An 18722-nucleotide genomic window follows, 5' to 3' on the forward strand; every position below is an offset into this window, starting at 1 on the left:
TTTATTGTTAATAAAATGGATAAAGGTAACTTAATATACCTACGAACCCCCTCTTCAAATATAACAATGACATTTTTCATATATGTGCTAGACATGGTCCTCTCTGGAATATTCAGACATGATTAAAATTATTGTCAAGTCTCTGGATGGGTTGTTTGTATGATGACTTACATAAAACCGTTCCAGAAATTTTTTTGCATTCATCTATTACAGTTCACTAGAATGAGTTAAGAAACACGATAACCTTTGGGGATGGATGCAATATAGTAAAAAATGTCCTGTTTTGCAGAAATATAAAAACATGTAACACAGACAAAGAGCAAAATTACCACTAAATCCCCCTTTTCTAAAATTTTGATAGAAATCCAGTATTTCAGCATCTAATAATGAAATGAGAGATCATCTGTCATTCAGAGCAAAGGAATGCTTTACAGGTGCTGACAACTGTTGTACATTGTATTCTAATAAGAATTTGTTATGTACTTGGAGTAAATATGGACAACTTCTTCATTATATGTGGTAGCTATTAACTGAGAAATATCTGCACGTCAACTTTGAGGTTTTGGAAGTCTCTACTTGGTCTAACGCGTGTGTACACACACGTGTACAAACATACACGCTTACTTTTTTCTAAGAAGCTCTTGAAGGCATTTACTGTTTGAGAACAGAGGAGCATGTAAGCATCCATGCTTTGTGGGTACTAGAATGAGTTGTCGCTTTGTGTTGATAATGAGGATGAGAATATGCATTTGTAACTTAATAGCATAGCACCCATAGCATTATGGCCAATCAAGAGAGGGAGATGAGGAGGGGAAGTTTAACGGTGTGTGGTATCTGATAATGGAGCTCTGCTGTTTATGGCTTGTTCATAATTTAAAAAGGCAGATTTGTTTATTAAGAAAAGCTGTCTCCCAGAAGTCCAGAAATACTCCTTAAGGAACCTCATTAACGCTTTGTCCATCTTCATTTATACCTATATACCTTATACCTTCACTTAAAAATACAGATAGATAGATACTTTATAGCAACATCATATATAAACACGGTGAAGACCAAGCAGGGCTGTAATCACGGTTTTTGCGCCCAGAGATGAGGTATGACGACAGCCTCATCTAAGAGAGGGCTGTGAGACATGTGAATATATCAGAAGCACCGTATCAGCTGGTGTTTGTAGGAAGGGCGTAAAATCCACACCTGCCCAATTACTGTGCTGCTTTGGGCTGGGAGAATTGCTAGGCTTTCACAGAATCAAAGAATGGTTGAGGCTGGAAAGGACCTTCAGAGGTCATCTTGTTCAACCTGCCCCTGCTCAGGCAGGGTCACCTAGAGCAGATTGTCCAGGACCATAGCCAGGCAGGGGTTTTGAATATCTCCAAGAATGAAGAATCCACAACACCTGTTTGGTCACCCTGACGGTAAGGAAGTGTTTCCTGATGTTCAGAGAAAATGCCCTGCGTTTCAGTTTGTGCCCATTGCCTCTTGTCCTGTCACTGGGCACCACTGAAAATAGCCTGGCTCCATCCTCTTTGCATCCTCCCTTCAGCTATATATACATATTGATGAGATTCCCCCTAAGCTTTCTCTTCTTCAGGATGAGCAGTCCCAGCTTTCTCAGCCTTTGCTCACATGAGAGATGCTCCAGTCCCTTAGTCATCTTGGTGGGCCTTTGCAAGACCATCCTCAGCAGCTCTACATCTCTCTTTCACTGGGGAGCCCATAACTGGACACCAGTGCTGAGCAGTGGGGAAGGATCACACCACAACCTGCTGGCAACAATCCTCCTAATACAGCCCAGGATACCTAAGCCTTCTTTGCCACAAAGGCGCACTGCTGGTTCGAGTTCAACTTGGTGTCCACCAGGTCCCCTAGGTCATTTTCTGCCAAGCTGCTTTCCAGCTGTTTGGCTTCCAGCATATATTGGTGCCTGGGGTTGTTCTTCCCCAGGTGCAGGACTTTGCACTTCCCCTTGTTGATCTTCATGAGGTTCCTGTCAGCCCATTTCTCCAGCCTGTCAAGGTCCCTCTGGATGGCAGCGTGACTGCCTACTGTATCATCCCAGTTTTGTATCATCAGCAAACTTGCTGAGGGTACATCATCCCCCCATCATGCCCCATCATCCAGATCATGAATGAAGCTGTTGAACAGTATTGGACCCATCACTGACCCCCTGGGGTGCAACGCTAATTACTGGCCTCCAACTAGACTTCATGCCACTGATCACCAGCCTCTGGGACAGCCATTCAGACATTTTTCAGTTTACCTCACTGTCTGCTCATCCAGCTCATACATCAACAGCTTGTCTATGAAAGTCTTACAGCAGACAGTGCTGAGCCACCTCACTCTGAAGGCTAGGTAGACAATATCCACTGCTCTCCCCTCATCCACCAAGCTAACCACCTCATCGTGGAAGGTTTTATCAGGTTGGTTTTGAAAGTGATGTTACTGTGGAGATGAATTATTACTGAGTTTTCAAGGGCTGGTATATTTTACTCTTCCTATATATGTAGTGAATGCATGTTTCTGTTTCTCTTCAGGAATTTTGTGAATACTTTTATTCAGTTTAAGAAGCCTATCATTGTAGCAGTAAATGGCCCAGCCATTGGACTTGGAGCATCTATATTGCCTCTGTGTGATGTGGTTTGGGCTAACGAGAAGGCATGGTTTCAGACACCATACACTACTTTTGGACAAAGTCCAGACGGATGTTCATCCCTTACATTCCCCCGGATAATGGGCCTGGCTTCTGTAAGTAGCTTGCAGGGTAGGGGCTGACAGCTTCACAATGCAGTTGTGATAATTTATCCAGCATGATTTCAAGACTTTTTACCTTTGCTGTGTTGTCTTTTATTTTTTCTTTCTCTCATGAAAACCTTTCCCAAGAAGCCAGTATTTATAGCTTCTCTACTCCATGATGTTACAACACAGTCTTCACCAGCGTGTACAGAGCAGAAAGCAGGCACGGGACCTAATCCCACATCATGGGCACCCTTAACCCTGATGGTGGCAGAAAGGTTATGTCCTGCATACCAGGACACACCTTCCCTGCTGATGCCTCCTGAGCACCAGCCACCGGTGTGTTGCATTCAGCACAGCATTAGCGTGTAGCAGAGAATGGGCTGGTCTGCGCTCAGTGTCACTGCATAGCAGAGCCCTGTGTCACCAGCTATTAGTGTTCTCATGCCAGGATGCAAAATAAGTAATTCAGCTTTCATGCACTCGTTCTCAAGAAGTCACATCAAACTTCCTCGCTTTGTAGATCTCTGCTGGTGTTTAACACTAGTGTGTTGGGCAAGAAATACTCAGTCCAAATCACCTCTAAGAAGGATTTTTTTTTTTTCAGTCTTGCACTCGATTTACAGTATTGCTGGATTGAAAAAAAAAAAAAAAAAAAGAAAAAGTAACGCTTTGCATTGTTGCTAAAAGTATAAGCCACGTGTTACTGATTATCCCTTTTCTTGCTTCCCAATTAGACGGAAGAATCAAATGTAACAAAAAGCTATTTAAAAATCTCTTACCTACATTATTTTCATGTTGCTTACTATTTTTTATGCTGTGTTCCTTGAAAACTGTTAGACCTATGTTGCATTCCAATTTGAACAGTAACAGTATGAAACAAGTGCTTGTAGCTACACCTGTTTTTCCTAAATTACTGTTTATTATAAAAGCCAATTTTTCCCTGTAGGTATTTATTGATTTTAAAAATACAGACTTTGATATATTAAAGGCATCAGTTTGAACAGATCTAATGACTAACTGTGTGATGTCTGGATTTAGTTATTAGAAGAGAACAGAAAAGGCAACTGAAATAAATTGAGAGTTATAAGAGTATCTTTAATATCTTAGCATATTTCAAACTACTGATTGTTCCTTTCCCTTTTTATTTGGCCATCCATCCATTCATCCATCCATTCCATCCATTCCTGTCTTTTAGAGACTTGTGGTTGTTACTTCTCATTTCTTTAGAAGTATAGAAACACAAGAAGCTCTTCCCTAGTCTACTCTTTCATGTGTGTTTGTGAATGCTCTCATTTTTCAATATAAAGACTTAAATCGAAAGCTTCCAGTGATAACAATTCCATAATATTCAGTGCAAAAGGGAAAAAAAAAAATGTCCACTGTCTTCATACTATCCTTGACCCTCTGCAGTACAGTACTGTCAATGCTGTATGGGACAAAGTTGGACTTTAAGCAGCAGATTCCATGAAATATATTCGGAATCTATACTGAAAATTTTGATGAAGTAGCATGCTTTCTATCTATAAAAGGGAGAGAGAAGCCAGCAGAAAGAAGAGATGGTATGAGTGCCATGAGAAACGTTCAGGGGAAAAAAAATTAAAATATCATACAAAGGAAAGAATTAGGGCCTCTGTATGCATCAGAAAATTTGCTAGAAATGTATTAATTCAGCAATATTAGTCCCACCCTTAACGCTTGTGAGTCAGATTCAGTGCATTCTTTTTATCATCAGCAGTTACATAAAAAATCTTCAATCACAAGATTGTTGGAAATGTCTTCCCTACCAGGTCAGTCTTGGCTGGTGAGCAAGTCTGTCATAGAGGGGTTTTTCCCAGAACATGTTCAACAGAGCTAATTATTTCAGGAAATCTGAAGCCCAGACCTTAGGATTCAAAACTGATACTATATCGGGAATGCCAAGAATTTTAGGGGGATTCTTAAACTTGGCTTTTCAGTTTTGGAAATACATAGAGATTAAGATGATGTCTGTTTGGGGAGATAGCATTATTGCGTGTCTGCTGTGGAGTTCTTGGACTGGTTTTCTGGTCCTCGATATGAAGAGCCGCGTGATCACTCTTCACACATGGGGTTTCCCTGTTGGTCTCTAACACACTTGGCAATATTTCTTATACTTTTCTGTCAGTCCCGAGGGATACACGTTTCCACAGTGCCTGTAGTCCACATCACAGACAGGGTCTCGGGTGTCCCAGAGACCAACTGCCTTCTGATCATAGTGCAAAAGAGCTGAGGTGCTCCATGGCAGCCAGTGCCTGTGGGCTTGCACAAATGGTCCCCATGAGTCTCGACGCACCCGCTGTAAAAGAGAGGCCAGAGGATGTCCCAGTGGTGTTCCTCTGAAAGCAGAAAGACAGACTGAGTAGAAAATGAAGGTTGTTAGCAAGAATCTTATATTAATGAAATATTAGCTTCATTTCTATTGCTGTATTATCCACATGCCATATTATTATCCAATTATGCTGTATCCTGAGCCGCATCAAAAGAACCGTGGCCAGCTGGTCGAGGGAGGTGATTCTGCCCCTCTACTCTGCTCTGGTGAGGCCCCACCTGGAGTACTCCATCCAGCTCTGGAGCCCTCCACATAAGAAGGACATGGATCTGTTGGAGCAAGTCCAGCGGAGGGCCACAAAAATGCACCTCTCCCATGAGGACAGGCTGAGAGAGTTGGGGTTGTTCAGCCTGGAGAAGAGAAGGCTCCAGGGAGACCTTAGAGCAGCCTTCCCGTGCTTAAAGGGGGCCCCCAGGAAAGATGGGGAGGGACTCTTTATTAGGGAGTGTAGCAACAGGACCAAGGGGTAATGGTTTTAAATGAAAGGGTAGATTCAGATTGGACATCAGGAACAAATTCTTTACTGTGAGAGTGGCGAGACACTGGAACAGGTTGCCCAGGGAAGCTGTAGATGCCCCATCCCTGGAAGTGTTTAAGGCCAGGCTGGATGGGGCTTTGAGCAACTTGGTCTAGTGGGAGGTGTCCCTGCCCATGGCAGGGGGGTTGGGACCAGATGATCCTTAAGGTCCCTTGCAAACCATTCTATGAAGATGTCCCTGCTCATTGTAGGTGGCGGGGGGGGTTGAACTAGATGACCTTTAAAGGTCCCTTCCAACCCAAACTATTCTATGCTTCCATGATTATATTTCTTGGAAAGTAACCATGTTAGTTTTCACAGCAGATACAAGGCATGTTTATATGATTAAAACTTGTTTAGCAGTGGGTCTCTGGCACACAGTGTGTGTAGATCAAAAGTGAAGATGCAAGAGCAAACCATTCCCCTTCAAAACCTGTCAACTGAGAACACTAATTGGAGTGCTCATTTCATGTAAGGTTTTCTGCTCATGCTGTGTTACAGCTGGGAGAAATAAGGTAACTGCACTAGTATCATTTGTGGTTTTTCACATTTGGGAGAATTCAGCAGTTGCTATTGAGTTTTAGGAAAAAAAAAATTGTTAAGGTTTTCTAGCATTGATCTTTATTCTTATCACCAAAGAGACACATGAAGATTACATAGATGTTCCTAGTTGACTTAAATTTTTGACTTTCCTAACTCCCAGTTAGATTGACTTCACGTTTTGATCTTTGATATAAATGTTAAGTATCTTTTAAAATTATTTTGGAAGATTTCTTTTTTTCCACCTCTCCTTAGGAGAAAATGATTCCTGTTTTTAGAAAGACTTGTGTATATCACAGATTTTTTGGCTAGTGTTTCAGGTTAGTATCATTCATATATAATCTGGAAAATTAGAAGGTATAGTTGTGATAATGAACTTTGTATATTTGATTTTGCTTTCACAGAAGGCAGAACTATAGGGGTATATAATTTGTACCTTTAGTTTGAGACTTGTTTTTTTAAACTAATATATGTGAATCACAACTTTCCATGTTAACTTATGAGAGATGTCCTGATGATAAATTTTATATAAAAGATACGAGGAAACATCTCTTTTTTTGCACGCGTAATGGACTGGGAGTCAGCAATCAAACTGCCAGTAGAACCCAGCCTTTGTATTTCTTTACAGAGGGGCAAGTAATAGACCTCCGAGTTTTCGGATTTCTTCACGTGTAAAATGGCAATGCTAGCACCGTCATCTACAGCAAATAAATAACTTGACATCCTTAACAGAAAGTTGCTGTAGTAATTACCAAAATTTCCAGTATTAGAAAACGTAAAAAACCTCAGAATTTTGTCCTCAGAAATGCTACACCTGTCAGGTTTGGGTGTTTTGTAAGAGCCTTATTTCCTGTATTCCAAGAGTCCAGTGATGGGTTTGTCATATTTTCAATGTAAATTAGTCATTAGGAAACAGTAAAAGTGATATTTTTTTTGAGGTTGACAATTACTCTGACTTTTTAATCCTCACTGGCTGTTTCCATGCAGGTGTCACTGCAAACAAAAAGTTTAACTATATAAGAAACTTCATTAAAGGTAGAATTAAAGCTTAAGCATAAATAGTTGTAGGAGGAAGTTTGAATGGGGAAGCTGATGAATAGTGAAGTGTATGATAATTACAAATCAAAAAGATTTACAGAACTAGAGGTCACCTTATTGCATAGAATAGCGTACTCTGTTCTGTACCTTTAAACTATATACAAGATCTTTTACATACTGGGCTTTTTTTTTTTAAATAAGACTGCTAAATCATCTTTTGAAAGGATTTATTCAGTTCAATATTGAGCTCCTGAATAAAATGGAAATATTTATTTTGTATGAATTTGTTCAGAAATTGGAATATATCCTGCTCACTTCAATGGGTTTTATAGGTCAAATTCTAAGATGATCCAGCTATTTTACTGCTGAAGAGTTTTGAAAAGTACTGAAAATAAACCTTATATTTAAGTTTCAAACATTTCCAGTACTAAAACACATTTTAGTTGCTAGATATTTAACTTGTTTTTTTCTACCAAGACTGACAGTTCCCAGGAGGTCTACTACCAAAACTGGGTTATCTTTATGATTTTACACATAATGTAGATTTTTAGCAAAGATATCATTGCTGCAACTAACGTTATCATAAAGGGCAAGCTGATGTATTCATTGCTCTTTTACAGATCTGCCAGGCATTATAACCTATTACCACCTGTACAGTTAATCAAGTCAGCAATATTGCGAGAAAGCTAGCGCTATTGAACATTCATGACTGGGAAATGACAAAAGCCATTTTCATGTTTAACCCTTAATCATAGGCCTCCGTATTTTTATAACTACTGACGTAGTACAGTCAACACCACCAACCAGCTATCTGTAGGCAGGCAAGTCTTTATTATTTAAAAGTTGGAAGAGCTATAATAAACCTATTTCAAATAGTGCAGGCATTTTCCTTATTTGTTTTGAACATTTTTCCTTTAATGAGTTTTGTCTCATTTACATTTCATACCAGAAGTAACTTTTTATCCCTTCAGGCCAATGAAATGTTGTTCAGTGGAAGGAAGTTGACTGCGCAGGAAGCTTGTGCCAAAGGACTCGTCTCTCAAGTATTTTGGCCAGGAACGTTCACACAAGAAGTAATGCTTCGGATTAAGGAACTTGTCACGTGTAATTCAGTTGTAAGTCTCCTTTATTTTCTGACAATACACTTTTATAATTAGATTAATAAGAATTAATCTAAGTATTATTAGACTACATCATTATGTCCTTCTAAAAAAAAAAGACCATTTTCATGAAACAAGGACCACATTTAGCAACACCTTTTAACACATTCTTCGGTATTTTTTTGTTTCTGGGTTTTTGAGGATTTTTTTTTTAAAGTTTGTATCTGACTGTATAATATGCCATAGTACATTGTGGTGAAGAACATTAGAACAGTATTGGACCTCTTTACAATATATTTTGGTTTTAACATGGTAGCGTAAGTCCAACTTATTCAAATGAACAGTGTAAACAGGTGCCCTGAGAACTGCACAGATACACAGAAATCTTGAGTTATCTTGAATTGTAATTTAAGTTATTAAGGAAATAAATGCAGTCTTTGACATTATGTTGAACTTTATGGTTTTACAACTAATGGCTAGTGCACTTGTGGTAAGTTGCACAAGATAGCTAAAACTACCAATATTTGATGCTTTCTTATGAGAAGAGATGCAGGACAGATTAACTGTTCCGTGCATTAGAAATTTTGGAACAGAGTAATAGTTTTCTAAATGGAAAAGCAAATGTGGCTTTTCAGTCTGTTTTAAACGTTCAAGAGAGTCAAGGTCTGCCTGGTTATTAGAGCAGTTCTGGATAATAGCGTTATGATTAGCCTTCACCAAAATGGAGTTGGAGTTGTCTCTAGTTATCAGTATAAAACCATTCATATATTCATAGTTATGCCTTTATGATTTTTGTTATTTCCACATTCTTATGCCGTGGACAAAGGAAGTCCTGTGTGATGCTACAAAAAAGACTCTATGAGAAACTGTTGACAAACGTTTCTTAGGTCATAGTATATCCATAAATTGATAAGCTTAAGTTCATAATCAGCTTCAGGATTTGCCCATATAAACCTGTAAGTGCACATGTTGCTCGGTTCTCTAACCCAACTCCCTTTTTTTTTTTTTTTTTTTTTTGGCCTAGGTACTTGAAGAATCCAAAGCTTTAGTACGTAATATCATGAAGGTGGACTTGGAACAAGCAAATGAAAAGGAGTGTGAAGTTTTGAAGAAAATCTGGGGCTCAGCACAAGGGATGGACTCAATGTTAAAGTATCTGCAGAAGAAAATTGATGAGTTCTGATGAGATGCCCATTGACACTGGAATTGTATTTCTTGGACATCCGGGCAAACAAAATATGCCCATTTAAAAATCCTATATAAATTCACTCCTTGCTCAGCTTGGGAACAGGAGTGGACCTCCCCTCCCCCCACCCCTTTTATTGTCAAGGGGTTTAAAAGTACTGTATCACTTAAATTTGAACAAAACTCCTTTCTCCCTGATTGTTACATATAGATATATATACACGCACACAAGTGTATGTGGGTGCATATATATGTCTTTTATATATATATAATGTAATATGTGTGTGAGAGTGTGTATGTAGACACACACACACAAGCTAAACAAAAAAGATAGAGTGCACTACCAAACATCTCTTTTAAGGCTCTAGTTTTTGTTATCTTTGGCTAGTACTGTATCAAATAGAGAATGGATTAAAAAGTGAATGGTGTTGCATTATTTTCTGTGTGGCAGGGAAGTCTGGAATAATGCTTTTCTTTTTCATTAGAATACAGAACTGAAACGGGTATTAGCCAGCCCTTACTTTCACTGCCCAACGAGTCAGCTAAGATACAAGGCATTGTCTCAGAAGAAGGTTGAAATACCTCAAGTAATGGAACATTCTAAAATTTTGGGGAATTGAACCCTGTTAAGATTAAATCACACATCTATCCCCAAAAAGAGAGTGTGCTCAGGATTAATGCTAAGGAAACGCTCTCCTTTTTGGGGGGGAGGAGGTATAGAGGGGTGGGAGGAAGGGGGCAGGAATACATTGAATTCTTACCCAGATAGCATGAAGAAACCACTGTCTCTTGGGGAAGGGGAATGAGGGGAAGTGGGAGGGAAATGGAAGGGGGAAGAAAGGAAAAAAAAAAAAAAAAAAAAACAAACAACAACCAACCAACCAACAAAAAAGCTTGTTTTGCAGTATTAGTGAATCACTGAATATCTTATGTATGAATATCCTAAGTTATAAGTTAGTTTTAGTGGGTTTTTAAATAGTCTCTCTGGGTTTGTTTTTTTTGTTTTTGTTATTTTTGTTTTGGGGGTTTTTTGTTTGTTTTTTTTTTTCTTTTTTTTTTTAAATAACTACATAAGTGCTTCTGTTGCTGGGTGAGAATACTACTTTATATACAGTTTGGGTTTTGGTTTTGGTTCTTTTTTTCCTAGTTGCTGGTTTAATTGATGTATTACACCAAAAATGCATTTTATGTTCATAAAGTTTAGGTTCACTTAGAATATATTATTTAATAAGTTAAAATTCTTTTGGCACACTATTAAGCAAAAAAAAAAAAAACTCCTTTAAAAAAAAAACAACTACCTTAATTAGATGTTTAATGTTCTTTGTCTATGCTTTTTTATTATTTTAAATATACACTATATACAGTATGGTGTAAAAGAGTGCCCTGTGTAAATAGACCTATTTTGCATTCCTTTCAGGAGTGGTTATTGATTCCTGACTGCAGATATCTATTATTAGTTGGGTATCTGTGCTTGCAATCTTATTGAATGTATTATGAAGAATGAAAAAGAAATCAAACCTTATTTTTGTACAGTTTTAAAGTTTTTACTTGGAACTGACCCACCTCCCCTTCCCAGTGGAGAGCTGTACAGTGTGTAAATCTGCCTTTACCTTGGATTGGTACAGTATTTTTGCATCTGTGGGACCTACTTTTTTGTTCTAGTAGTTTGAACTATATATAAACTGTACAATCTGTAAAGTTTTTATAGAATAAATATTCAGCTGTGAAAACTGGTTAAATAAAACTAATATTTCTTAACACATTTTAAATGTGGTTCTCTCATAGAGTTGTCTTTTTCAAAGACATTTCAGTTCTGATTTTAAAGTAAGAATTGCTTAAACAAATCTTGCAAATTAAAAACTTCAGTATTTATGTTTTGTATTGATAAGAGCTTATATAAGTTTAACAATTTCCTTCAAAGGAAAAGTTGAAAATTAATTTATTGTTGTAAACGACATAGAAGTTTTCTCTTAGAAGAGGTGGTTGGAGAAAGAAGACACATAGGAAGTTATTCTACTCTTAATTATTTTGTTACAGTTCTAAAAGAACATTCAGTAAATGTTTCTTTGCCATCTCCTAAAAACGGGTCATCTTCCCTACAACGCTGTGGTGAAGTGATAATTCCCTAGTTGAATTTGATTTTATTGAAAGGGAGAAGGAAAGATACCTTATCTATCTACAGTTCTGTAATGTTAAACCTTTTGGAGTTCGACTCAAATTTATAGTAAGAAAGATCCCTTTGTTGGCATCCATAAGAAGTACTTTGGTGTAGATTGCATCTATTTCAGCTGGAGGAATACTTACACTTGCCTTAAACATCAAAGAATTTCACCATAATGGAAGACTGGAGCTAGAGATATTTAAGAAAAACTAAATCAGTTGACGGTGCAGGCAATTCAAATGGAAAACCATTCTACTTTATTTTTGTGTTATTATCAGTCAGCCTGCTGTGCTGCCTACGATTTGCATATGAAGATGTGAATAAGTTGGTGACCATGTAAATTCCTGTCCTTGACTGGAAAAAGTCCTTGCCTCAGACCAATTCATATATGCTGTTGGTGTCACTACGCCATGGCCCTACATTTGTATTAAAAGCAGTAACCAGCTTTACGCTATTAACAAATTATGCAGGTTTTTCCCTCCTTCAGGCATGAAGGCAAATAACAGCACCTGTTTGGGTGGCAGAAGTCTAGTAGTCAGTGGCTGAATAACAATATCAGAATATAAATGTCAGCTAGCTTTAGCCTTGCTCAGTCCTGACCCCCAGGTCTCCCGTCAAGACTGTCTGCTATCTTCATTGCCTCCCTGTACTACACAGCCTGCCCCATTCCTTACGGAGTGCAGAGAACATGTTGTATCAAGGAGCCTTAATAACGCACTGTAGGAATCTCTCCATGACATTCTAGTTCTCTTCTTGAACTAGGTGATAGCAAACAGCAAACTGACAAGCACTGGCAACTGGACTGCAGTGAGGCCATAGAGTACGCTTTCCCCACAAAAGCTTCATCACATTCAAGTTTATTTTTGAAAGTAAATAAGAGAACTCTTCTCCTGGTCAGGAAACAGTACCAGAGCACCAGAGGTTGAATTTCCTTGGAACTGTTTGAAAGGCACCTGTGTACACTTAACCACACCTTCTGTTGACACTTTAGTTTAGTTTGAACAGAAATAGAAAGCAGAGCAAGGGGTTTAGCTCTGGGTAAACTAAGATACAACACAAGGTATTTTAGGGTAATCTGAAGAGCTGAACTCACCTATAGGTCTTTTCCTTGTTCAAACTTCCTAATTTGCATGAAGCCAGGATTTGAAGCAGTTTCCTTCAGTGAGTCCTTCACTGGATTGCTGACGTTGCTAAAAGATAGTTTTCTGTGCTTTAGAAGCTGCACCATTATCCTTCTGAAAATAAGGCTCGGGGAATTAAATCATCTTTTTAGGCGAGATTCATTTCTTAAAGTCAGGCATACTGGAAAAGAATAGAAAAAAAAAAGCCCCACATAATACTGAGCTATAAACTGCTTAACTTTACACTGATATATTTCATACTTTATCCAAACAGTGGATAAAATTGGACGGCAAATATCTAGGGAATGAGGCAGCAAACAAAACATTTCTGGCCAAGCGGACAGGAGAGACTTTCTTCAATAAATGGAGCCAATGCTCTACCCAGGTTTGTTGGTGGAAATTGAGGCACTTCATGTTCATCTGGGACATCACGAGTATGCTTCTGAAGAGAGTAGGAGAGAGGAGATACCTGTTAGCTCAATTACAGTTTGCCATATGATTTTCCATCCTAAGGAACTGCCAACAGCTGTCACCACACAGGCTGTCTTACTGCACAGCTGTAGCAGAGGCTGAGTTGGCAACCTTAAGTCACACAGCATGGGAGCTCAGTTAAACTGAAGGTGGCACACAGTTGAATTTTCCTTTCTAAGGGAACAAGTATCTCGGGTAGAGACCCTGTAGTGCACAAGATCACCACAATCCTGTTCTGTACAGCCCCTCAGATTTCCCAAGAGAATATTTCACTCACAGGTCGCTGCATTTATTTTTTCGTCTTACTCGTGAGGGACATGAGTGGAAGATTAAGTAAGTCATGCAGCAGGCTTGCAAACAAACGAAACCCGAATATAATTACCTCATGAGGTACTCACGGGATGAAGAGTGGTTTGATGTGCAAAGATTCTGAAATGCAATACAAAATGAGAAGATGGTGATGGAGTTCTTTTGGTCCTCCTCATCCCTCCTGCACAGGGAAAAATACAACAAATAACAGGAATTAGAAACCACCAAGGTTTCTAACAGGACAGAGAAGAGCCAGCTCAGGGGATCTCATCAATGTGCATAAATGCCTGAAGGGAGGGTGCAAAGAGGATGGAGTCAGACTCTTTTCAGTGGTGCCCAGTGACAAGACCAGAGGCAACGGGCACAAGTGGAAAGACAGAAGGCTCCCCCTGAACATCAGGAAACACTTTCTTACTGCGAGTGTGACCAAGAATTAGCACAGGTTGTCCAGAGAGGCTGCAGTCTCCATCCTTGGAGATACTCAAACTTCCGAATATCATAGAATGGTTTGGGTTGGAAGGGACCTTAAAGACCACCTAGTTCCAACCCCCCTGCCATGGGCAGGGACACCTCCCACTAGACCAGGCTGCTCAAAGCCCCATCCAGCCTGGCCTTGAACACTTCCAGGGATGGAGCATCCACAGCTTCCCTGGGCAACCTGTTCCAGTGTCTCACCACCCTCACAGTAAAGAATTTCTTCCTGATATCCAATCTAAATCTCCCGTCTTTCAGTTTGAAGCCATTACCCCGTGTCCTATAGTCCTGGGCAACCTGCTCTAGGTGGCTCTGCTTGAGCAGGGGAGTGGAACCAGATGACCTCCAGAGGTCCCTTCCAACCTTAACCACTCTCTAAAAAAAAAAAAACCAAACCACTTTCATTCATTTTCCAACTATCCAGTCATCTTCCACCAAACAACCTCTATGGCTAGAACTGTGGGCTCATCAGGCTCTGCAATACCACATGCTTTAGTCTTTGAGAACCCAACACCTTGTGCTGGATAGTACAAAATCACCCAGAACAGAGATAAGTACAGATCAGCTCACGTGTTTCGGGTAAGACAGGGATCACCCTTTACTCTGTTAAAAAGCATAAAGAAAAAGGATTTATTTGTTTATTCGAGGATAAACAGGATTGCAAGAGTTAAACAAAACAAATACACGCCTTTCACAGGTACCTGAAACATTGCTTTGGCCTCAGCAGCTCCTTGAAATTTTGCATTTTTTCCAAGATCTGCCTCAATCAATCAAGCTGAAGCGTAATCCAGGCACTGGTAGTCATACTGAAACGTAACCACGTGGCCTACTCAAGAGAACAGCACATAGCATGAGCCTTTAGGTCCAATGTAACACATCTGTACTATGTCCTCTGGATATAACTTACTAAACACATGCTATAGAGCAACTACATAACTCTGCAGGGTGAGACGTCAACTCATAATGCTGTAATAAACCAGTATTTCCTAGATGGTGTTTTCCAAGATTCGTTCATTATAACACTTTACTTTTATCTCCAGAAAAACGTTATGATTGCTAGACAAAATCTAGAATATAAACAATCTTCAAAGTCCTGATTGTCTTTCCTTGTCCCCCTTATTCATTAATTTTCACTAAATGCACACTGTACCATCTGTCTCAGTAGGAAAAGGCACTCACTGAGGCCACTCTCAAAGTCACCAAATCATGTGCTGGGCAAACTGGCTGCTGCCAGCAGCAACTTTTGTGAAATGCAGATGCTGTTCCTTACAAATATAATGTTTTTGGAATTCACTGAGCTTCTCCAGTAGGACTAGGATCTTCAATCAAACAGTATTATTAAAAAAAAAAAGAAAACAACAACAACAAAAACCCCAAAACAACAAAAAAAACCCCAAACCACACAACAAAAAAAAAATGCAACCTAAACACACCCGCTAAGCCAGGAATAACTGAGACACACGCATTTACAGAAATCATGCTTGCACTACATGATATAAAGTAAAAATGACAAAATAATGTAGTTTTCTTACCACATTCAAATTTCAAAAGACAGACTCATCCCCATGTTTCTTCCCATTCTTCTCTCCACCATGCCCCCACCATCCCAGGCTTTATGCTCAGAAAGAGTGGTGGGGATTGAAGCTGGAAACCTGATAAACCCAAACTTATGTGCAGGAAGTATTCTTTTGGATGCTAAATAAGGGTTAACAAAATTAAAACAATGCAAAGCTGGGAATTTTTAAACTCAATGACCCCTTGAATCAAGGGGATCAAAATAAGAAAGGCAAAGGTAACTCACCTTGTCCACCAAAAGTTTTTCTGCTTGCTTTTTGGTAGGCTTCTCAAGACCAATCATGCCAAAACATCTGCAAACTTAACTTTGTATTCTCAAGAGCTGGGCTGTAACAACTCACAGAAGTATCTGTGAAGCCAGCATTATATTTTGTCTAGGAACAGTTGAAGTCACACTTCTATTTTTGAAAGGTTCTGAAGGAATTACATGTTCATTCATGCTAACAGAAAAATCGTATTCTAGATGGAAATGAAGCAAGTCCATGCATCCAAGGGAAGGGAAAGAAAAAAAGTCAGGTCTTGACATCAATTTTCTTGAAACAAAATTAACCACAACAGCCATTCTGATGGAGAAACCAGGGGAAACAACTTCACAATCTTTTGGACATTTTGGGCTCATGAGAACAGCTTTATTTTCCCCTAGAATCATAAGCATCTGAAATTATTTGTATTAGTCTGTGGAGCAGCAGAATTATTTCTAATTCCATCAACAGAAGACCTTCGCAAATTGTTAGTCCTAATGGTGTAAAGCAGGAAATTTGGAGACCTCACATAACCCAGCTCTGAAGTAGAATAAACACTTAAAAAATAATTCAGACCCCCAGCGCTTCTGAAAAGTCCTGGCACGAGAAGATAGGCGATTGCACTTCATCCTTAAAAAGATGCAGCTCCAAGGTCTACAGTTCTGGTTCCCCTACAATGGATACCCCCAGCGTCACTACCGACCATTCAGATAAGTAGTTTTTCACATTCACTCAATACTTTTATATTCTGCTACAGATTTAGACATCGTGACTCAGCAAATAGATTCTTCACAGACATTAAATAGTTTAAACATAATTGGTTGAAAAAGTAGTTTTCAATAAGAAAAAAAAAAAAAGAAGAACTAAGTGCACAAGAACGATGTTAGTTACCTCAAAACCTGAAAATATGTGAGGAGTTTCTGGAACTCTCTGGTTAGCCTATATCAAAACGCCATTCAGTTCCCTCGCTACACTTCCTAAAAGCAGGATAGGCTCATCCAATGCTCCTGCAGTAAGTTAATATTTTGGGGAAAAAAACTTCCTGAACAAGAGGTGCAGCACCACTGCCTCCAGACAGTTCTTGACACTCTTGAGGCATTAAAACCACAATTTTGCCACTGAACAAGTTATCACTGATTCTCAGCGTGTCACTTAAGATCTCTCTTTTTCAATTCCCTCTCTGGTAAGTTGATTTTGATTACTGAACTTTCAAAACCAAAAATATATATATATATATATATATACACAAAAAATAATTAAACAAATAAGCCATATAAAAATTGTCCAGAAGTCCCTGAGAGAGGTTGGTTGGCTGAAAATAAATGTGATTTTGCCAGCATCAAAAAGACATGCACGGAGTCCCCAACTTTACATTCAGAAACTTCAGAAATCTTCAGTAGAGTTTTGTACCCCAAGAAGTTGGTTTGAATCCAGGAAATTCCCTGATAGAAAATTTCTGGCCAGACAATAACCTGACACGCCATCATTATTTCCCCATCTTTCACTCCTCTGGTGCTCCTCTAAGTTCATACTGACAAAGAGCAGCTGCAACCCGAGAAAAGCCGCAGCACTAACGGCAGGGACAGACGGCACATTCCCCAGAAACGTGTTATCACTGAAGACACGGCAGCCCAGCAGTACAAGGCACAAGCGAGATAAGCGCTGGATTTTCTCTGACCACCGCCTCCTCACAAACTGAAACCACTTGCACAGGCAAAGGAGAACCAGAGCATCCCACCCAGAAGCTACATGAAACGCACGGAAGAGAGGCGCAGCTCCTCTGCGAGGATGACAGCTGAGATTAAAGATCTTTTACATCTGTTTTTCCTATCGTGCACAACAGGAGCTCTGTTCGAAGAGCTGTGCAAAGGCCTCCATGTGCCTGTGCCTGGACTGCTGCCATACTTGACCCTGCAAATCACTGATGATAAAACAGCAGAGTACAACACTGCTAAGATTACAGACTCGCCTGGTTTCCCCACTAGATCAACACACTATCACCACCCCACAGGCTTTCTCAACAAGGAAGCTGCGACCCCAGCTCACGCCAGCAACGAGAAACTGCACCTTCCAACATCCTCTCCTTGGTAACTAAAGCCATCCTCATCTACATCTAGCCACAGTGGCAATTTGGAAAGAGTTGAGTTTTCTAGGAGCCAGACAGCTTATTATTCCTCCTGGAGACTGTGAGGCCAGGGGCAACAGCACAGTAGACATTCTGCTACACGAGAGCCTTCAAACCATGGGTACCTCACAGGACTTGCAGTCAAAAAGCTGCTGGGTGGCCAGCACCTGGTGATAGTTCTTTCCTTTCGATTCGTGTTTTGTGAAGGGGCATCAAAATACTTCAGAAGCGTTCACCGACCAACTGCTGTCAAGCGCCACAGAAACCGTGTGGCCACAAACGAGGAATGATGTGAATGCCAAAGCCTCGCAGCCTTCAAATTTGATGTATATTTAGAAATTCTGTGTTAAACCATAAAATTAAAAAACCCTGAGCTCTGCGGGTCTCCTAGCAGCAAGACCCAGCTTTGTTGGTTGGGGCCAGCAGGGATTTGATCCTGAGGACCGACACTCTTCCTTGTTGCTGCCTCTGTGGAAAGATTAGATTTGTCGGAGAGCCTCTGCGACTCCGTGTCTCTGTGGGAACTCCTAAGGGGAAAATTAGGGTCTCCTCAGAACTGACAGGAAAATTTAAGACTTCCTCGAAGAAGAAAAGAAGCAAGGCAGAAGAAATCCAAGGGAAGAAGTGGAACTATTCCTAACAATCATGATAATTGCAGTTTTGTAAGTTAGGCTGGCTAGATGCCCAGAATGGGTAAACAACCCCAAACCAGTTTAACTGACAAGCACATTACAGTTTGCATGGCCCTGGAGCAAAGCAAAATAACTTCCAACTTTTCAAA

At 39.8% G+C, this 18722-nt stretch overlaps 1 protein-coding gene and 1 long non-coding RNA gene across 6 annotated transcripts in view; one reads left to right on the plus strand and one right to left on the minus strand.

Annotated features, from left to right (window-relative positions):
- The window catches only part of CDYL (chromodomain Y like), a 103483-nt gene extending 92254 nt beyond the window's left edge, over positions 1-11229 (plus strand). For both annotated transcript variants that reach the window (XM_054190344.1, XM_054190345.1), the window contains 3 exons: positions 2535-2745; positions 8150-8293; positions 9303-11229. In XM_054190344.1, the coding sequence (XP_054046319.1) occupies positions 2535-2745; positions 8150-8293; positions 9303-9461 (514 nt within the window). In that variant the 3' untranslated portion in view covers positions 9462-11229. The remainder of the gene's footprint in view (positions 1-2534; positions 2746-8149; positions 8294-9302) is intronic.
- LOC128905020 (uncharacterized) lies at positions 3666-17635 on the minus strand. Of its 4 annotated transcripts, none has more exons than XR_008464726.1 (5): positions 15801-17635; positions 14701-15694; positions 13615-13706; positions 12718-12926; positions 3666-5090 (listed from the first exon to the last, which is right to left on the minus strand). It is a non-coding gene; the product is annotated as an uncharacterized LOC128905020 (long non-coding RNA). The 4 variants fall into 4 exon arrangements; XR_008464727.1 differs by having other exon boundaries at positions 14701-14825; positions 15532-17635; XR_008464728.1 differs by adding an exon at positions 11768-11813 and having other exon boundaries at positions 14701-17635.
- Positions 17636-18722: the final 1087 nt, after the last annotated feature.

Source organism: Rissa tridactyla, chromosome 2 (assembly GCF_028500815.1).
Source record: "Rissa tridactyla isolate bRisTri1 chromosome 2, bRisTri1.patW.cur.20221130, whole genome shotgun sequence".
Lineage (NCBI taxonomy): Eukaryota > Metazoa > Chordata > Aves > Charadriiformes > Laridae > Rissa > Rissa tridactyla.